Genomic DNA, 18,856 nt, shown 5'->3' on the forward strand with positions numbered 1-18,856 from the left:
ACTTCTGTTTTTGTAGCGAACGAACTCCTTGGTTTTTTGTAAATATCTTGAAAATTAACACTTGCCTAAAATCATCCTGAACACAAATTATTGTGTTGAGCAAGATCTAGAAGATTCAATATTTGTCAAAATAGAAAAGTGTTTTGGCATTTGCTTTTTTTCACTTTCAATGCTTACGAATGTCGCATTCGACACTGGAGAAATACCCATATGAGTCTTAAAAAAATTAAATTATTCGAAGGACACATTTCACCGAAAACAAGCGACACCATTATTTTAGCTTGGCAAAATTAATGCAAAAATAATCCTATTCCTATTTTTTAATTATTTTTTTTTTCAATTTCATAGTTTCTTTTAAGAAATTAATTATTCCAGTCGCTGCATGTTGTTGGGTCGATTTTGGGTTATGGGGTTGAAAGTTGGCCATGAAATTGTTTCTACCACCTACGCCAATGGCTGATGACCATGTTGTTAGTTTGTTGTAAATTCTGTTGGTTTTGCTGTGCTAAGTTTTCTTATTTTTCACCTATACTTATGTACATATGTACATATACGCATTTACGGCTGCACAAACATTTGGACAAATTCACATTACAAACTTATGTACATGCGCTCATATATGTATATGCATATAAGTTACATATACGCATGCCCAATAAACCACAGAAAAAAAATCACAGAAGTTTGTGAAATTTTTAATTCTCAATTTCGAATTTGATCAGGTAAAAAAAAAAAATAAAAAATTTCGCCCTTAATTTGAAGTTTGTGCTGAAAGCTTCTCCAAAAAATTTGCTTAATTCCGTTTTATCCGTACAAATAGAGCCGGAATTGTTTTTATATTCTACTTCGATTTTGTTTTAAATATGTCATTATTTTGGTATGAAACTCATCTGCCTTGCAGATGCCGTTCGGAGTCGGCATAAAACATGTAGGTCCCGTCCGGCCAATTTGTAGGGAAAATCAAGAGGAGCACGACGCAAATTGGAAGAGAAGAGAAGCTCGGCCTTAGATCTCTTCGGAGGTTATCGCGCCAAATAACCGTGTCAAATAACCAATTAGCATAATTTTTACGGGGCAGTATTTTACATTTTTATACCTTTCATGATAGTGAATCTCAAAATTGTAAGTCCTTAAAGGAAAATAGATAGATCCACCATTAAGTATACCGAAATAATCAGGATGAAGAGCTGAGTTGATTTAGCCATGTCCGTCTGTCTGCTTGTATGCAAACTAGTCTCTCAATTTTTGAGATATTTTGATAAAATTTGGTGAGCGGGTATATTTAGGTGTCCGATTAGACATTTGTCGGAACCAACCGGATCGGACCACTAAAGGGGATTTTTGTCATATTTTCACCATATGCTTTCGTATATTGCGCATATTATTGTCAGAAAAAATGGATGAGATCGGTCGTATATATAGCATATATCCCCCACAACCTATTGTTCAGATAAGAAGCTTTTCGTAATTACTGCCCCATTTTAAAAGCTAGAGGCTTCAAACTTCACCGAATGCCTACGTATAGAGCATTAATTGTTGTCTGAAAAAATTTTATAGATCAGTAATATATATAGTATATATCTCATACAACCGATTGTTCAGATAAGAAACTTTTCGCAATTTCTGCCCCATTTCAACAGCTATATAGTATGTACCCTATTAGTCATTTCTGCTGCCTTTTTTACGGCATACGTCACACAAAGTACCTACCTACTTTCTTATTTTACATTTATCTGAAAAATCGCTTAGGTATGTACATCTGTTCACTATGGGAATGGGATATGATTATTGTTCAGCCCCATTCATGAAAGGTATGAAGTCTTCGGCAAAGCTGAACGCAGTCCCGTCCTTACTTGTTTTTATTTCGAATGGTACGTTTCCAGTATAATTTGCAGCGTTGTTTACCGTTTGTGATTAGACATTTTCTTAAATTCTTCTCAAATATTTCTATTCAATTTTAGTACGAGTTGTGATCTCCCGGGCAACTGTGAAGCGGATATCTTAGCTCACATCGGTACAATTGAACCGGATGAAGATGGCTATCGGTGGTCATGCAGGAGCAGATGGGCCTCGATTCAGCTCTGCAAGCGTTGGGCGGACACCACCTCTTGCTTGGTAGCAAGATCCATTTGGCCCGAAAATGATGGCAGTAGGACTGCCGAAATTATTGGGTTCACTAAGGCTCATGAACCGGCCAGTTCAACCTAACCTAAGGCTCATCTATCAAAGCTCATTGGGGTTTTGGCAGGACACTGCCCAATGAGAATCCGTGCGGTATGTCACAGTATACTGGAAGCCCCATACTGCTGTATCTGTTTGGAGGATGATGAGGTGGAATCATCGATTCACTTTATCTTTGATTGCCCAGCTTTTACCAGAACAAGGCGAAAGTATTTCGGTCGCGGATACCTTGGAGGATTTATGCTAGGTTGAGATAAGTCTCATTGGAAATTATATCGTTGCTAGCAATGATTCCCTAAGTAACTATAGCTTACGTCACCGTTATTTTAGGTGGTATCACAAAAGACCTTCATGCTGTCAAAGTGAGCTTCCCCTATCAGGGCAGCTACCACTCAACCTAACCTAACCTAAACGAGTTGAAAAACATTTCAAAATAGTATTTCACTTTAATTGTGTTTTATACATATGTACATATTTGAAAAACATCTGAGGTAAGAAATTTATTTCAGGACAAGCAAACTCCGGATTAAAAAAATTACGTCTGCAACAACAATTGGTACATGAGAAAAGCTCTGGCTTGTAAATATTGACAATTGCTTTGGTGCAGTTTTCATGGAAACATTCAAAATTTTGGGCACAGAGATAAAGCAATTGTCAATAATTGCAAGTAACGAAAAGTTCTTTAACGAAAGTTCTTAAATGCTTTTAGTATTCAGATTTAACCAAAAAATATTTCTTGGGTGTATTACATCGAAGTAAATTCCCTTGTGTGTGGGTGTATTAGATATTATTCACTATTTTTGTCACAGTCAATCCCATTTTAATTTGTAGAAAATTGTCGTCCTTCACATCGTCATTATAAGGATATAAGGATCACCATAAATAAAATAAATTAGTTATTGATATTAATTTTGGCACTTTTTTTTACCAGGGAAGCGACAGTAACTATGAAGGCTAACTATGCTGCTCATTTCACTTGGTTTTTTTTTTTTTTTGTTTTGGCTGCACAAAAATTTTCTGTACCAACCGTTGCCGCAACCGCACGCATTCTCAGCTATGCGTGTATCCTTTTCGCGCCCGACTTAACCACTTTGAGCCTCAACATCAACTGAGTAACCGAATCGCCCTGAATAGCCCGACTAGCTCATGTCTACCCCCAGGAAGTATAATGCACAAGTGTTGTTGTTGTTATACACACTGCTGTCATTCGTAGTGTAGGTCAAATACTCCAAAAAATTCTCTTGATGGTAAAAAGCTTTAAAACGCCGTGCCACAGAAACGTAAACAAGCGCAGGCGCAATGAAAGATAAATTAGCGTAGGGCAAAAAAGCTTAATTTTATAAATTTGACTCAGCTACGATTATTTTGTTTTCATTTAAGGGATGATAAAGCACATGGCTTTGTTTGTGTTTAATGGTTTTTGTTTTTTTTTTTTTTATGTCAGTAGGGGAATAATGGGCATAGGGTAAATACAATAGGATGGGCCAAACTGTTAAAATAATAAAAAATGCCAAAACAATTTGATGAACGTTAAATTCGAAGAAAATAAACCTCGTGCGGTATTTTAGGACAACTTTTTTACGATGCTTATTGCTATAGTCACGTTTGCGAAGCCAAGGCAAGACAAGGAAATGAAAAAAGAAATAGAGGGGAGAGGAAAGGAAAGATTACATAATACTCAAAACCAAAGCCGGGACCGAAATTGGACGGCGTGGTATCAATTTGTTATCGATGAGTTATCGGGTTGCAATAGGTGGGTCATCCATGGGATATAGACGAGTTACAGATTTGTTATTTCTTATATGCTAACTATCAATGAGTTACTGATTTTTTATGGACGAGTTATCGGGGTTTTATCGATTTATTATCGAAAAGTAATCGAATATTTATCAATATATTACGAAATGAGATATGTTATCAAAAATTAACGGTTTATTTTCGAAAAGCAGGGCTGGGCATCTTGGCACTATCATTAAAATGCACTAAATAATTTCACTGAAAAATTGCACTACCACTATAAATTTTGCACTATCAAGACCATTACTAATTAATATCGGACTTTTACCGGGAAGAGTTTATGTTAGCATATTTCATGCATATTTATAATATGTAACAATGATTAGATTAGATTAGATTAGGATACATGTAGCTTAATTTTTCTCTTTTTATACCACGTTTACATATGTCTTAATATACAATTAATCGTCAACAGATAATCTAAGCGTTTAAATATGTTCCATCCCCGGGAAGTATATTATTTTCTGTAAAATTTTCACACTTCACTATTATCTTTAGCTCCCATTTAAAGATTGCACTCTAAAGCTGGAGCTTTTTCTGTGAAAAAAAATTCGCATCTCTAAAATTCGTTCATAATTATTGATTGTCGAGGGGAAAAATTTGTATGGGAAATCTACTTATATAATTAACACTTACAAGTTAAGAACGAAAATGAAGATAATCTCGTTATATGTAAACTTGGTCCTTAGTGATAGTGAAAATTTTTTCCCAAAACTATTATTTTTCACTAAAAACTTTGTGATAGTGAAAATCCACAGTGATGGTGAAATATTCTTGTGAAAATGAGTTTTCAGTGCGATATGCCCAACCTTGCCGAAAAGATATCGTTTACTTTTCAAAAAGTTGTCGAATCTGAAAGTTATGGCACAATCAAAAATTTTCGAGAAGTTATCGATTTGTCATCGGAGTGTTACAAATTTGCAAGCGATATGTTACCGATGACTCATCGATTTGCTATGAAAAAGTTACTGAATTTATAACTCGATTATAATAATTCGATGTCGGTATTAAGCAGATAATAAAACAATAACTTGTCAGTATCTGTTGTTACGGGAGCCGACGAAGCACTTCTTAAAAAACTGGAGCTTATTTGTTTATGGTAAAGTTGCCATATTACCCGCACATTCTAGGGGTATCCGGGTCCACGTTTTGGCCTATATCTCTAGACCCTAGTCACCCAGCGGTATAATATATTACCCTGTACTAAAGCACTCATCAACAGCTTGAATTTGTTATCCATATTCTATAAACAAATTCTAGGGGTACCCGGGTCCACGTTTGAACAAAATCGACCGACGCATCTCTTCAAACCCGCCATCGCTATTTAACTGTAGTAAGATTGAAAGGGTAGTGGGAACGTAGGATGCGATTTGGGACATTGAAGCAAAGTTGATCGAGCAGATTCACGCAATAAATTAAACCATTAACAATGTCGAAAATGAACATTATCGAATGGATTGTGCGCCTACTAGAGAGAGATTTCAAGTTTATGAGCAAACACCGTGCAGTATAGGATGGAAAGGGATCGACGAATTGAAGTGGATAGAGAGCAAAGCGAGTAAAGCTACGCTGCACACTCTCGATCCTGTCCGAATGAGAACTATATAATGGGTTCCAGATAATTGAAGCGTACTCCAACTTATACCGGGCAAGACAAGTAAAAAGGGATTTTCTTGTATAGGGATCTTTAAAGTCTTTCGCATAACGCTTCAAAAAGCCCAAAAAGACCTTTGGGATAACTGTATTCACATGACTGACAAAGGTAAAACCAGAGTCAAACAGAACGCCTAGATCAGAAAATACCTCAACTGAGGACAGTTGAGTGTTAAGAATTGAGTAAGTTGAATTTATACGACTACGCGTGCGCGACAAGGTTAAGTGAAAGCATTTTTTTATGTTAAGCAACAGCTTCTTTTTGAGACTCCAATCAGTATGATTGATGAGTTCATTTTGAAGCCGAAGCACGTCAGCCACGCAGGTAACTCTAGAATACAATTTCAAGTCATCAGCATAGAGAAGAAATTGCGAGTAATTGAAGCAGGACCGGATATCATTGATAAACAGAACAAAAAGAAGCGGGCCTAGAATACTACCCTGCGGTACTCCGGAGGTTACCACAAAAGAGTAAGACCCAGTACCATCGATTTCTACAAACGTTGTTCTGTTCGTGAGATAGGATCGCAACCACAGAAGAAAGACTGAATGAAAACCAAGGAGCTCAAACTTGTGTAATAAAATATCATGAGAGACTGTATCGAATGCTTTAGAGAAATCGGTGTAAATGGTATCCACCTGAGATCCACTCTTAAAAGCCGACAAACAGTACTCTGAAAAAACCGCAAGATTGGTTACGGTGGAACGACCACAGACAAAACCATGTTGGTTGGGATCAATAATTTCTTTAACTGTGAAGAATAACTTATCTTTTACAACCTTTTCAAAAAGTTTTGAAAAGGTGATTAATTTTGAGATTGGACGGTAATTTCTGACATCATTCTTGTTACCAGATTTGTGGATGGGTGTAATAGAGCTCACCTTCCATTTGTCGATGAAAATATCGGAGGAAAGGGAAAGGTTAATTATCTGAGATAAAGGGAAAGCTAGGGATGAGCAGCATTTCTTAAGGAAAAAAGAGGTGAGGCCATCGGAATAATTTCTATAAGACAGATTTAAAGCAGAGATACCATTATGTATATCCAAGTCAGTGATGCAAAGTGCTCCAAAATCAGCGCAATGCGAACCAAGATAATCACCGTAATAATTATAAGTGCCAACGCCAGCATCATTTACAAAATTGGACTTGAAAAAATCAGCGAAGAGAGTTACGCTGTCATGCAGAGAAGAAGAGGAAAGACCATCCAGATTCATACAGCTAGGAATATTCGAGCATCCTTTCTTAGAACGGATGAAGTTCCAGAATGCTTTGGGATTGGACTTTAACTCATCCTCGTACCGAGATATATAATTGTTATAGAGAGTTTTATCAAGTTCATTGAATTCTTTACTAAGATCAAGTTTTCATCAATGAATAACAGGTCAAGGAAGTTACCAAGCATGTTGGGAATATAATTAATTTGGGATAGATTAATGCTGGAAAGACTATCTAGAACATGGATCTCATGTGGAAGGCTAGCATTAGAGGCAGTTAAGACTCCGTTCATAAGCAGGTCAGACCAAACGATCTTGTTTAAGTTAAAATCACCCAGTATGCAGAAGTGGTCATCTTCATAGTTTTCATAGATACGTAAATTGTTATTGATATGGAGTGCATATAAGTGTTCAGAACTGTTTGGCGGAATGTAAGATACGCAGATAAACAAGCTACCAAAGGTGCCGAAGATGCGGATACACAGTTGTTCTAAAAGCGAATCTGCGTTTCCAAGAGTGACGACTGACGACCTAAATGCACGTTTTACCGCAATTAAGACACCCCCACCCCTACTACAGCCTGTTTTTTGCGCATCTCTAGCCTTACGATAAATATGAAAAATATTCGGATCAAAAAACTCTCCATCAAAAAAGTCACTAGTTAACCATGTTTCAACTAGCACAAAAACATCGAACTCACACCGAGACGTGAATAAAAATACTTCTTTAGCCTTAGTACGCATTCCAGAGATATTTTGGTAATACATTTTAAGAAGCTTAAGATTATAAATATTATTATAATCAGGAAGACAAGGAGTATTAACTACGCTGTTATTTAAGTTGGTCACTTCAGTTCCTTGTGACGTTACGAGATATAACCTATCCTATATTTCAAGTTAGATCAAACTACCCACGGGGTGCAAAGCAAATTCAAAATCGGTTCAGTAGTTTAGGAGTCCATCGCGGACGAACAATGTGACACGTGAGTTTTATATATAAAGATATATCACCGATCTCTATGATTTTTTCACACAGCAATATATACTATATACGTAAGCAATTTGTGAAATTTGAAGCTTATAGCTGTTAAAATGGGGTAGAAATTGCGAAAAGTATTAAGCGGATAATAAAACAATAACTTGTTGGTATCGGTTGTTACGGAAGTCGACGAAGCACTTCTTAAAAACTCGAGCTTATTTGTTTATGGTAAATTTGCCTCTGTTGTAGTTTAACCTCAAACACTGGCCTAGCTCTACTTAACTAAGGTTCGATTAGATTGAAGTGAGTGCAGCGAATACACACATACTTATGTCAATGTCAGGAAGCCCGTTGTGATACCACAAAAAGACCACTCCTCTTTGATTCATTTCGAAGACCTGATAAGGCTGCCAACGTCTTAATGTGGTGCTCTACAACCTGGCGTAGATTATCCAGAAATGAAACTCCCAGATAGCACTGTCTGGCACCACTTAAACTGTCCGGTACCACTAAGCCTGGCAGTTGCACATCAGATGATCCGCCGTTTCTCCCTCCCCGTCATATCTTCAACTCCTCGTCGATAGGGCACTCCTAGCTTTTCTGCATGCCTACCAATAAGGCAGTGCCCGGTTTATACTCCCACAAGTGTGGAAATTGTATCCCCCCTCAGGGTGTGAGCTCGACACGATCTCTAAAGATCACATCTTGTGAAGGTTTGGTTAGGTTTCCGACAGACAAAGGGTATTCCTAAGAGTTATTTGTCAGGAAGAATCTGCTGTCGTACTCTGCATAGCAAGCTCGCCTGCAATACAGTGTCCCTCAAAGCCCCTGTGTCCCGGGACACATCCGTTGGGTTATCTCCTAAAAGGATCGGCCACAATTAAGTGTTAGTTCAGAATTCACTTCTTTCTGGAGGACACTACAATGCTCTAGTTAACGTAAACGCATTCGTATTCTAGATGTACATTTGTACGATGTCACCAATACTTCGCGCTAGCGCCTTTTTTTTAAGGTAAATGGTATGTCTTTCAGAAGAAGCACTCTTACCAATAAGTGTTACTCTAGATTGAGACCAATGAAAAATAAAGTCCTACATATGTCGAAAAACAAAAGCCACGCTACATAAATCTTTCATAATGCCTCTCAACAACAACAGAAGCGTAGGATTAAGACGCTCCGGTTAGAAAATATTTCGTTCGACACCCTACTTGCGACCTTGGCATGTACATGTGGATGATTGCCGTCAGTAATTGTGAAACTGCAATAAGCGCCGATTAATTATGTTGTTCGGAAAATGAGACTTCAACATATTGAAATCATAAAAGTAGATATTTAAAAATTTTATTGCATAGCTGTTTAAAATTGATTGGAGATTATATTGCAATAACGGCAATTTCCACATACACTAATAAATACATTTTATTTTATTCGGTTCCTTTAATTTCCCATAGCTGCGCTACAGAATAGAAAAGCAGCTACCATAATTGGCAAGCCTTCCTTACTGAATGGCTGAACTATTTTTATGTGCCCACACCTTCGCGCTCCGCAAAACGTCCGTAGATTGCGCCACTTCGTGTACGACGCAATACATAAGGTTTGGTTTGATTCTTTTCATCCGAATGTCCGATATATTGCCGAACAGTTCGCATTACATTTCGGAAGATTTCATGGTCTCTATACACGGCACCTGGACGTCTTCTTTGTGGTAATCTTAAACGTGAGAATTTGAGGAATATTAAAATTTTGTTAAATTGCTTCACGAAATCACCTATCATTAGCACGTTGAACCTCTTGACGCCTTCGTCGTAGTTCCAAACGACGTTTGCAGTCGTATATATAATAATATATGCAACAGCCGATTAGTAAGGCAGCTGTGACGTAAACGAACCAACTGCAATTGTTCAGAAAACTAAAAAAAAATAAAAATTTAGTCCGATAGTTAGATATTGATGATAGGGGTCTGCTCTGACTATATCACATAAAAGAGGCTACTCACATTTTAAAGGTCTCATTAATGTTTAGCACAAATTTCGAAACTTTATCCGACTTTCGGTTTGGGGCATCTTCTGCGTTGCTCCATAACGTAAAATATCGCGTCATGCTAAACCAATCCGCTGTCCGTTTTACGGCAGTCGTCTCTATTTACACTGTAGTTAACAACTCCTTTCTTACTTTCAGTATTCGTATTTAGTTCAGCTTTTCCAAAGGCCTTTGTTCTTGTGTTTTGATTTCAACGTCCTTTTTATGTAGCGAAAATGTTAGCTTGGAGACTTCCTGATTTCAACAGCCAGAGTCCAAAATAAAATTTTAACAAAAAAAAAAATGGTAAAGGGTGTTTGCAACACAAAAAGGAGGAGGGAAAAACGAAAATTTTAATTTATAAAAATAGCAATTGAAATTGTTCAAATGATTTTTTTGACTTCCAAAATGACGGGATTTGCTGAGCAGTCAGGCGAGAAAAACTATTTGGAGCGCCAAGCAGATATAACAAATTTATACATATATTTTTTTGCTTATTTAATTATTCTATTTCAAAATCTTAAATACACTGTTAGTTGTTGATAATAATTTTTATTTTATCATCTGCCTGTTATGCTTCCTTAAAGCTTTCACTACGCTAAATATTGCTTTGTCCTCTTCAGGGAATAATTCTTTAATTCAACGGAAAAACATAGGTTAAGGTCTAGAACAGGGGTCGACTCCTAATACGCGTCCAAAAATATCGAGAGGGGTGTCAAAAGACGCGTTTTGACCCCGACAACAATAATCCGAAGCCGGAAAAGAAAAATTGTATCTCTGTCCGGAGATATTTGCAGTTGAAGTTGGCAATTTTCATGTGGTTGATGTAATGTTGTTGTGCACTGAAAAAAATTTTCGGTACAAAGATATTTTGCCGCATATAATTTTGATCCCACCCCATTGGCGGACCGGCCAGGGTAATTTTTATAAGGCCGCTAAATTTCATTCTGCCGTGGCTTTACTGCCAGCACAATTTTTTTCGCTAAACTTGCTCGCTAATATTTCATTTATCTTGCATCTACATATGTACATATCGTCGCTGCGCTAACGAAAACAGTTATGTGTTTTTCTTCAAAAAAATTTTTATTGCATATTTTATTGTCACTATATAGAGCCCACATTTCTGCATATGCAGTTTTTTTATATCTCTTTTGGTTTAGAAGTGATCGAAAACAGCTATGTGCTCACAGTACTAGAAGTACTCTGAAAAACGGTTATGTACTTACTCACTAGCTTATAATTTTTTTTAATCGCTGGCGAAAGTGCTTTGATTTCAATGTAAAAAATAATTACAAACCATCTCGCTTCCCAAGGCAGCCGGTTCTATGAACCGGAGCGACTCGGTATTTTTTCCGACCAAGGGCTGTCATTTCAGTGTAACCCCATTTAATTTGTTGCGTCCCTCCCACAAATTCTCATCCTCCCAGCAGATCCTTGCAGCCTGACTGCACTATATTTTCCTGTTCCGGGAGGGTATCGAACCCAATCCAGGACCTGTCCCTGACTCCGGTCCAGAGAAATAATTTTGCTGCGATTGCCGGAAAATAGTCTTTTTTAGGACGGCCACACTCTTGTCAGTGTGTCACGTACAAGGGATGGTTGAATCAGACAGGATGTTCTGGGCTAGACCCCACAACCCGAACCCCTGGTAACTTTTAGATTCTTAGGTCCCTACCACCTTTTGCACCGTTTGCCAGCACAGAATATATGTATATGTTTGCAACATCTGTCCAATGCAGCTCCTGCCTTGGACGATGCCACTTTCCTAGATGTTCTGGTCTCATCGACGGCAACCCCCCGACGGGTTTCATCGCGCCATACTGCCAGGCCGCAAACTCAACTACACCGGGTACCAAAATGCTTACCCAGGGACGTCCAGTCCCAGGGCCACAACAGCAATTGCGTCCTGGCTTCCCTCAACTCAGACGTAGTCACCTATCACTTACCCCCAGAGTGACGACATCTCCCCCGTTGCACTTCACGATTCTGTAGTTAAAATGTTATGGGTTAACTGGGAAGATCACGGAGATAGTTGATTTCATGAAGTGGCATAACATCCGCATTGCAGCGATCCAAGAGGCCAAACACACAGCAAGATCTGCTCTGCAGACCAGCTCTGAACATAGCGTCCACAGAAAAGATCGCGAGAGCGGAAATGCAGGCGGTCTGGCGTTATAACCCACCACACAGTGCAATATAATCTATTTGATCCTGACATCGGCATTAATCTACCGGCTGTCTTACACCCTAAAATTTTGGTGTGACGTTCAATCAGGATCTACATTTTGGATTGTTCCGAGTCGTAATAAAATCCTCATATCTCTTTCCGGCAGCACTTGGGGTAAAGACAAAGAAACGCTCATTACTACTTACGAAGCAATTGGCCAGCCGATTGCATGCCACGCGTCCCCGATATGGTCGCCAAGCCTAAAGGTTACTGACTGGAAGAAACTACAGGCCTGCCAAAATACTGCCCTCAGAACCGCTACGGGCGGGCTGTCTTGTTATGTCCCCAGAACACCACGCACACATTAGGGAGAGAAATGAAATGCTAAACAAATAGTTGCTGCTGAATACCCAGAAACCTGGGCATCCCAACAGACACCTGATTGATGAAGCCACATCTCCCAAGGGCTTAAGGGGTAATCTCCATAAGCATTATGAGGAATTACGGCAAAAATTGCATGCATTTCCCTACCGCCAAAAGCAAATTTGAATCATGTTTGAAAGCACCTATGTGCTATAAAACGGCGTAAATATTTATTACGTCGTAATGGGTTAAAGAACATGTTTTTTTCCTTCACACATCAATAACGTACTTTACATAAAATATTTCAAAAATACATTTTCACATCTTGCAAATGGACACTAGAAATAAGTTTTTTTGATCTCCTGAAAAGCAACTGAAAAACACATAACTGTTTTTGTGAGCGCAGCGACGATATGTATGAATTTGCATATGTTATCTTAATATATAAAAAGCACGTTTCACTATGTTTGGCGCAAATGGACTCCTAAACTACTGAGCCGATTTTGAATTTATTTTGCACCCCGTGTGTAGTTTGATCTAACTTGAGACATAGGATAGGTTATATCTCAGTATATAGTCGCAATATTATTTTATTGCAAATTTTTTTTTTTTTTTTTTTTGTTTATACGTAATAATAAAATCTTACGTCTCATATTTTCAGGGGTTCGGATATACTTCCGTGTAATTGGTTGGTGTTTAATTAAACAACGTGCTTATCAATAAAAGATATGATATCAATCAAGTATATCACATCACCAGGCCCACCGAGAGTGTGGGGCGGGGGTGTTTCTAAGGGGGGCGGCGATTTAGAGGTACTATGACATTTTTAATTCAGGAGAGTCTTTAGTTGTTCGATGTGCAATTTTTAAGCCGAATTTCAAAAGCAACGAAAATCTGCATTTCGTTTTAATATTATAGTGAAGTGTGAAAAATAAAAATCTATATATATAAAAAGAAAGGCTAAAATGTGTGTTAGTTGGTCGCCGGTGTTTGAAGAGATGCGTAGGTCGATTTTGTTCAAACTTTTACACAAGTTGCGCAAACCTCACGCGGTAGTTATTACATAGGTTTGGTTGCGAGCGACGTACATGGTCTAGAGATATAGGCCGAAACGTGGACCCGAGTACCCCTAGAATGTGTTTATAGAATATGGATAACAAATGAAAGCTGTTGATGAGTGCTTTAGTAGAGCGTAATTTTCATACCCCTGGGTGACTAGGGTCTGGAGATATAGGCCAAAACGTAGGCCAGTGAATGCCTAGACAGTGTTTATACAATATGGATATCAAATGAAAGCTGTTGATGAGTGCTTTAGTAAAGAGTAATATATTGTAACGAATTTACTGCAATTCCTCTTATTTCAAATTTTCTGCCAACGTTCGAATCACTAAACTGTTGAATAAATAACTCCACTATTCAATAATGCAAAATGGCCTTTATTAAAGTACCTCACAATTAATAACACTACTATTGTTCGCCAGATAGCGTCTTAAATCCAAGTGATTCCCGCGCCTCTACTGTTGCTGTTCATCCAATTGTGCTTCAATCTTCGATGTGATGCGTGTCTCCTGCTATTCCAGTTGGGATGACATTTGTGACAACATTTCTGAAATACGCGTTTCTTGTGCTTCGATCTTTGATGTTATTCGTGTCTCTTGGGATTCCATCTTGGATGTTATACGGTTCTCCTGCGATTCCAGTTGGGATGCCACTGTTGATGTTTGTGCAGATATTGTAGCCAAAATCGTGTTCAAGTCTGTGCTCGTAACTGTCTGCGATGTTTCGTTTTTCTCTTCAATTTTTGTTGTTGTCTCGTCGGCATCAAGATGAAAGACATACTCTTCCACGTTAATTCCTTCTGCTTCCATTGCCTCTCGTAGTCGGGCCCGAAGTTCGAGTTTAATGCCGATTGTATTCAATCCACGGCTCTCCAACTCTTTCTTCAGTTGCTGGATCTTCAGTTCACTCCACTTTGCCATGTCGAAGTTGTATTCGAAGTCTTCGGAATTTATTCAACAATTCCTCTTCTGACACCAATTGTAACGAATTTACTGCAATTCCTCTTATTTCAAATCGTCTGCTAACGTTCGAATCACTAAACTGTTGAATAAATAACTCCACTATTCAAAAATGCAAAATGGCCTTTATTAAAGTACTTCACAATTAATAACACTACTATTGCTCGCCAGATAGCGTCTTAAATCCAACTGATTCCCGCGCCTCTACTATTTCTGCCTTTTATACTCTATGATTTCTCGTTCGCATCTTCTAGGCGCTTCCATTTCCAGAATCACTAGTTGGTTATCTGCTATAAATTTCTCAGATATAACTACAGATGCACAATTTTTATAGCTTCTCTCACAGCTCATGCGCGTGTGTTTGTGAGTAATACTTGCACAATTATTGCATACTTTCAGGAGTATCTCAGATATATTCATGTTGTTGTGCGTTGCTTCTCCACTGCGCGTACGTACATATGTGTAGACATAATGATTAATTTGGTTATGTGCATACAAGTCACTGCTTAGCATCGGCCTAGAGATGACAGTACCCCTTAGTGTTGCTAATATTCGAACAATATTATCCAGAGACGAACTGGGACTGGGATTAGGACTAGGACTGGGACTGAGACTCGGAGAGGGACTGGGACTGGAATAAAATACATACCACCCTCTGGGACAGGCAATAAGGGATGCAGAAGGAATTGAGAGAAGAGAAAAGAGAGAAGGAGATTGAGAAAGAAATAGAATGAAACGAAGATGGAGATAGATGAAGCGAAAAAGACGGAAGGAGGAGTGAATAAAAGGATTAGGAAAAAGTGAAGAGGGGGAGGGCAGAGTCAGACGGAAAAAGCTTATTAAAATGTATGCAGATAGGCCAAATTTAGGGCAGGACGTCTGCCGGGTCTTCTAGTATAAAATAAAAAACTGAAATGAGCTTGCATTAATAATAAAATAAGTAGTAACCAATTAAAAAATTTTACTTTTAACAGATCTTAGTTGCGTTCCGTAACCGTCAAAAGTAGTTTGCAATATTGCTCACTACTCTAAGTTAGTAAGCTAACTTAAGTATCGATACATTAACAACAACAACTCTAAGCTAAGTAAAAATGTTGCTGAATGTTTTGGACTCTTATTGTATCAAAATGATTTTATAAACATTTGTTGTTGAGCAATATGTTTTGGCCCTTGCCGATATCTTTATTTAGGATTATAACGCGTATTAGCAATATACAACTTCTAACACACTGTTCCACCATAACTGTCACAAATGGGCCATACTTTGTTGTCGAATGATTCGTTAACATCTTTAAAAGAACTGAAAAGGAATCGTTGCATATATTTAAGAAGAATACCACAAGCATTTCCAAAATTTACAATTAAAACTTTGGAACTTTTTACTCACCAGTAAAACAAAGCTAATGCTGGGTGTAGATTTGACGAAATTTTCACAGTAGATTATGGTGGCCACTCAAAAATTTTACAATTCTGAAAAATTGAGCGGGACTACGCCTTAGGCAATATAAATTTTATTTAGCCAACAATTCGAGTTGGTTTTGCTCAAGTTTGTGAATGATATTTAGATATATCTACTAAAGCATCGAGTCTCGGGAATCCTGATACCGAACCCGGGGCTCTCGAGCCAATTTCCGGTTCCGAAATTCCGGGATTACATTACATTAGCGACACTGGCACCATCTGACATGAAAAAGTAGCCAACTTCCAACTTTTATTGCAAGCAAAGCATAAGAAGAAGAATTCGACATTTGCTTTGGCTGAGGGTGCTATCGCACTTTGCAACTCAGATTATTTTTCACACTTGTTGATACTTTTCTAATTTTTTTCACAGTTAAAAACTGCAATTTAACAAATGAACAGAACACAAAGTTATGAAGTATTTTTGTTGTACAGTGACAATGTTTATAACAGTGCTTAGCGAAATTTTGTACGTGAATGGGAAAAGCGAAATAAACTTCAATTGCCAAGTCAGAAGTTCCTTTATAATGCATAGGATTGAGTAGAACGCGTTGATTGTGGTTCGGACTGAAAAATATATGTACGAGAATCTCGACTGCTGATTGGAATATAACCCTACGTCAGCTGCCGTTTCAAAAATACCCTATCTCAGAAAACCTTTGAATAACATCCATATCAGATTTTTTTCTAAACGCTCCAGCTGATGTCAAAATATATTGAATTTGAGCTCAGATAGAATAATTCCATTCCGCAGTCCATATTAGAGATATATATCAAAAACGTCGGCGCGGCGGCGGCGTCCGGCGCGTTACTATATTTTAAGACTGTTTAGGCCATTTATTGTTCATGTCGCAAAGTTGTCGGATATGGTCGAAAGTGATATCAACGGATGCGCATCACTGCCAGTTATAAGAAACTAAATGCGAAATTTAACTCTTTCTAACTGTTCAAAAGTTATTTAAAAAAGAGGCGCTTTCGATTTCAGCTTAACATGGACTTTGCATCACCCAATTCACCAAGTTATTAAATCAAAACACTAAAAGAAAAGTTATATAATAAATTTATATGCTCACTTTGCATTTTTTTCGACTAATGAATTCAAATAAAATGACCCAAGGCGAACATGTTTTCAAATTGTCTTCAAGTTGGTAAAAAAAGCAAATTACCCAAAAAAGTGGCGATTTAATTGGCTGAAATAATTAGCGAAATCAGTGATGCAAAATCCTTTATTAGGTTCCAGTAGTTTAAACACTCCTTTCAAATGATTCTCACCTCATACTTAAGTTGAAGATATATGTACGTATGAGAAGGGTTTGAAAAATCACTTGGGCTTATATTCAAACATCTGTTGCCTATTTGCGAAACTATAAAATAGCGTCTGAAATGTTAATTTTGATTTTCACACTTCTTCCTTCAACACCCAAGTATCCCGGTTTGACATTTTCTAAAGTTGGCGGCCCTATCCAAAACTAGTCCCTTGGAGTGAACCACATTAATTATAGCCTACCAACCAAGTTTAAATATCACCTACACGTATGCACATATATTTACCAGGTGTGCTTTGTCCTTCGCACACTCAAAATGGTGAAGCAAAAGCTTTCCCAAGAATGACCGTGTGTGCTACTACCCTAACGTAGTGGACAGTCGAACTAGTATGAAAACTGAAGCTACGCGGTACATCCATAATGAGCTCTTATATCATAAGGCCGGAAAACAGCAGTTAACATCTTTCAACTTAAAATCGGTCGACTTTCATTCTAAAATATCGTTTCGATTTAACGAAGACTATTGGCGGCCACCGTGGTGTGATGGTAGCGTGCTGCGCCTACCACACCGTATGCCCTGGGTTCACACCCCGGTCAAAGCAACATCAAAATTTTAGAAATAAGGTTTTTCAATTAGAAGAAAATTTTTCTAAGCGGGGTCGCCCCTCGGCAGTGTCTGGCAAGCGCTCCGATTGTATTTCTGCCATGAAAAGCTCTCAGTGAAAACTCATCTGCCTTGCAGATGCCGTTCGGAGTCGGCATAAAACATGTAGGTCCCGTCCGGCCAATTTGTAGGGAAAAATCAAGAGGAGCACGACGCAAATTGGAAGAGAAGCTCGGCCTTAGATCTCTTCGGAGGTTATCGCGCCTTACATTTATTTTTTTTTTTTAATTTTTTACGAGCTAATACACCAAACTATATGTTACACCTTGAACCAAGTTTATCGTTGCTATTAAGTTACACCTTACGCATTCACATGCTTTATATTGCGCGCTGTTTAAGTTTGGCAGCAAATAGACTGCCCCGAGTTGTAGCAGAGGAGACAGTGGGACAAGAGTCGTACTGGGTCAAAAAGTGGAGAAACGTTTATGAAAGTGTCGACATGGTCTGACTTTTCTTCTGCATCGCTTAATATGAGCATACCAATTTTACTAGAGAAATTGATTCAAAAAGGGTTGGTAGACTATGCCGATAGTTCTTTTCAGTCGTCACATGATCTTTACTCCGACTTGTTCCCACAGTTTTAGATCTGCAGAAGGTGGTAAATATCCTTAAGGGTTATAACTATAATTCACTGTTTATTTATATAAGAAATTGCCTTAAGTATAGAGAACTTATTGTCAACGAATTTTCCTAAATGAGATGTTTAGCTATAAGTGATATTAAGACACACAACATTTATTGTTATTGTCTGTAATCATTATTTATTTTTATACATTTATAGTTTGAATTTATTTGGCTTTACTTTTGTAATTACTAGTTGAAAGAAAATAAATAAATCACTACTACTACTACTACTACATTATGAGAAAGTGACGTCGACGAAGGTACATATGAGTTCGAAGTCGCAGTCCTATAGTTTCTGTGCTGGCATATGGTGTGAGTGTCAGGAGGCGTGGATTTCGGATCTTTACGAAATAGCAAAACGTTGATTTCCTTAAATACATACAAACAAAACCTTTCCTAAATATTATTTTTTTAAATACAGAAATTAAGCTTTTTAAAGTAAGAACATCGGCGT

The 18,856-nt window shown here is 37.9% G+C and overlaps 2 protein-coding genes across 6 annotated transcripts in view; both read right to left on the minus strand.

Annotated features, from left to right (window-relative positions):
- Positions 1-18,856, minus strand: part of DopEcR (G-protein coupled receptor DopEcR) — a 237,690-nt gene that overhangs the window by 70,021 nt on the left and 148,813 nt on the right. For 2 of the 5 annotated variants that reach the window (XM_067790805.1, XM_067790804.1), the window contains exon 1: positions 3,110-3,272. The exons of 2 other annotated variants lie outside the window; for them this stretch is intronic. The gene's annotated coding sequence lies outside the window, so the exon portion shown is untranslated. Of the gene's footprint in view, positions 1-3,109; positions 3,279-18,856 lie in introns of those variants that run through there. One more of the 5 variants, XM_067790807.1, reaches the window with a different exon arrangement.
- LOC137251890 (uncharacterized) lies at positions 9,135-10,243 on the minus strand. The gene is given in 2 exon segments (XM_067786856.1): positions 9,135-9,534; positions 9,593-10,243. Coding segments are annotated over 2 exon segments (522 nt in total). The 5' UTR covers positions 9,925-10,243; the 3' UTR covers positions 9,135-9,344.

This window comes from Eurosta solidaginis, chromosome 5 (assembly GCF_040869045.1).
Source record: "Eurosta solidaginis isolate ZX-2024a chromosome 5, ASM4086904v1, whole genome shotgun sequence".
In the NCBI taxonomy this organism is placed as follows: Eukaryota; Metazoa; Arthropoda; class Insecta; order Diptera; family Tephritidae; genus Eurosta; species Eurosta solidaginis.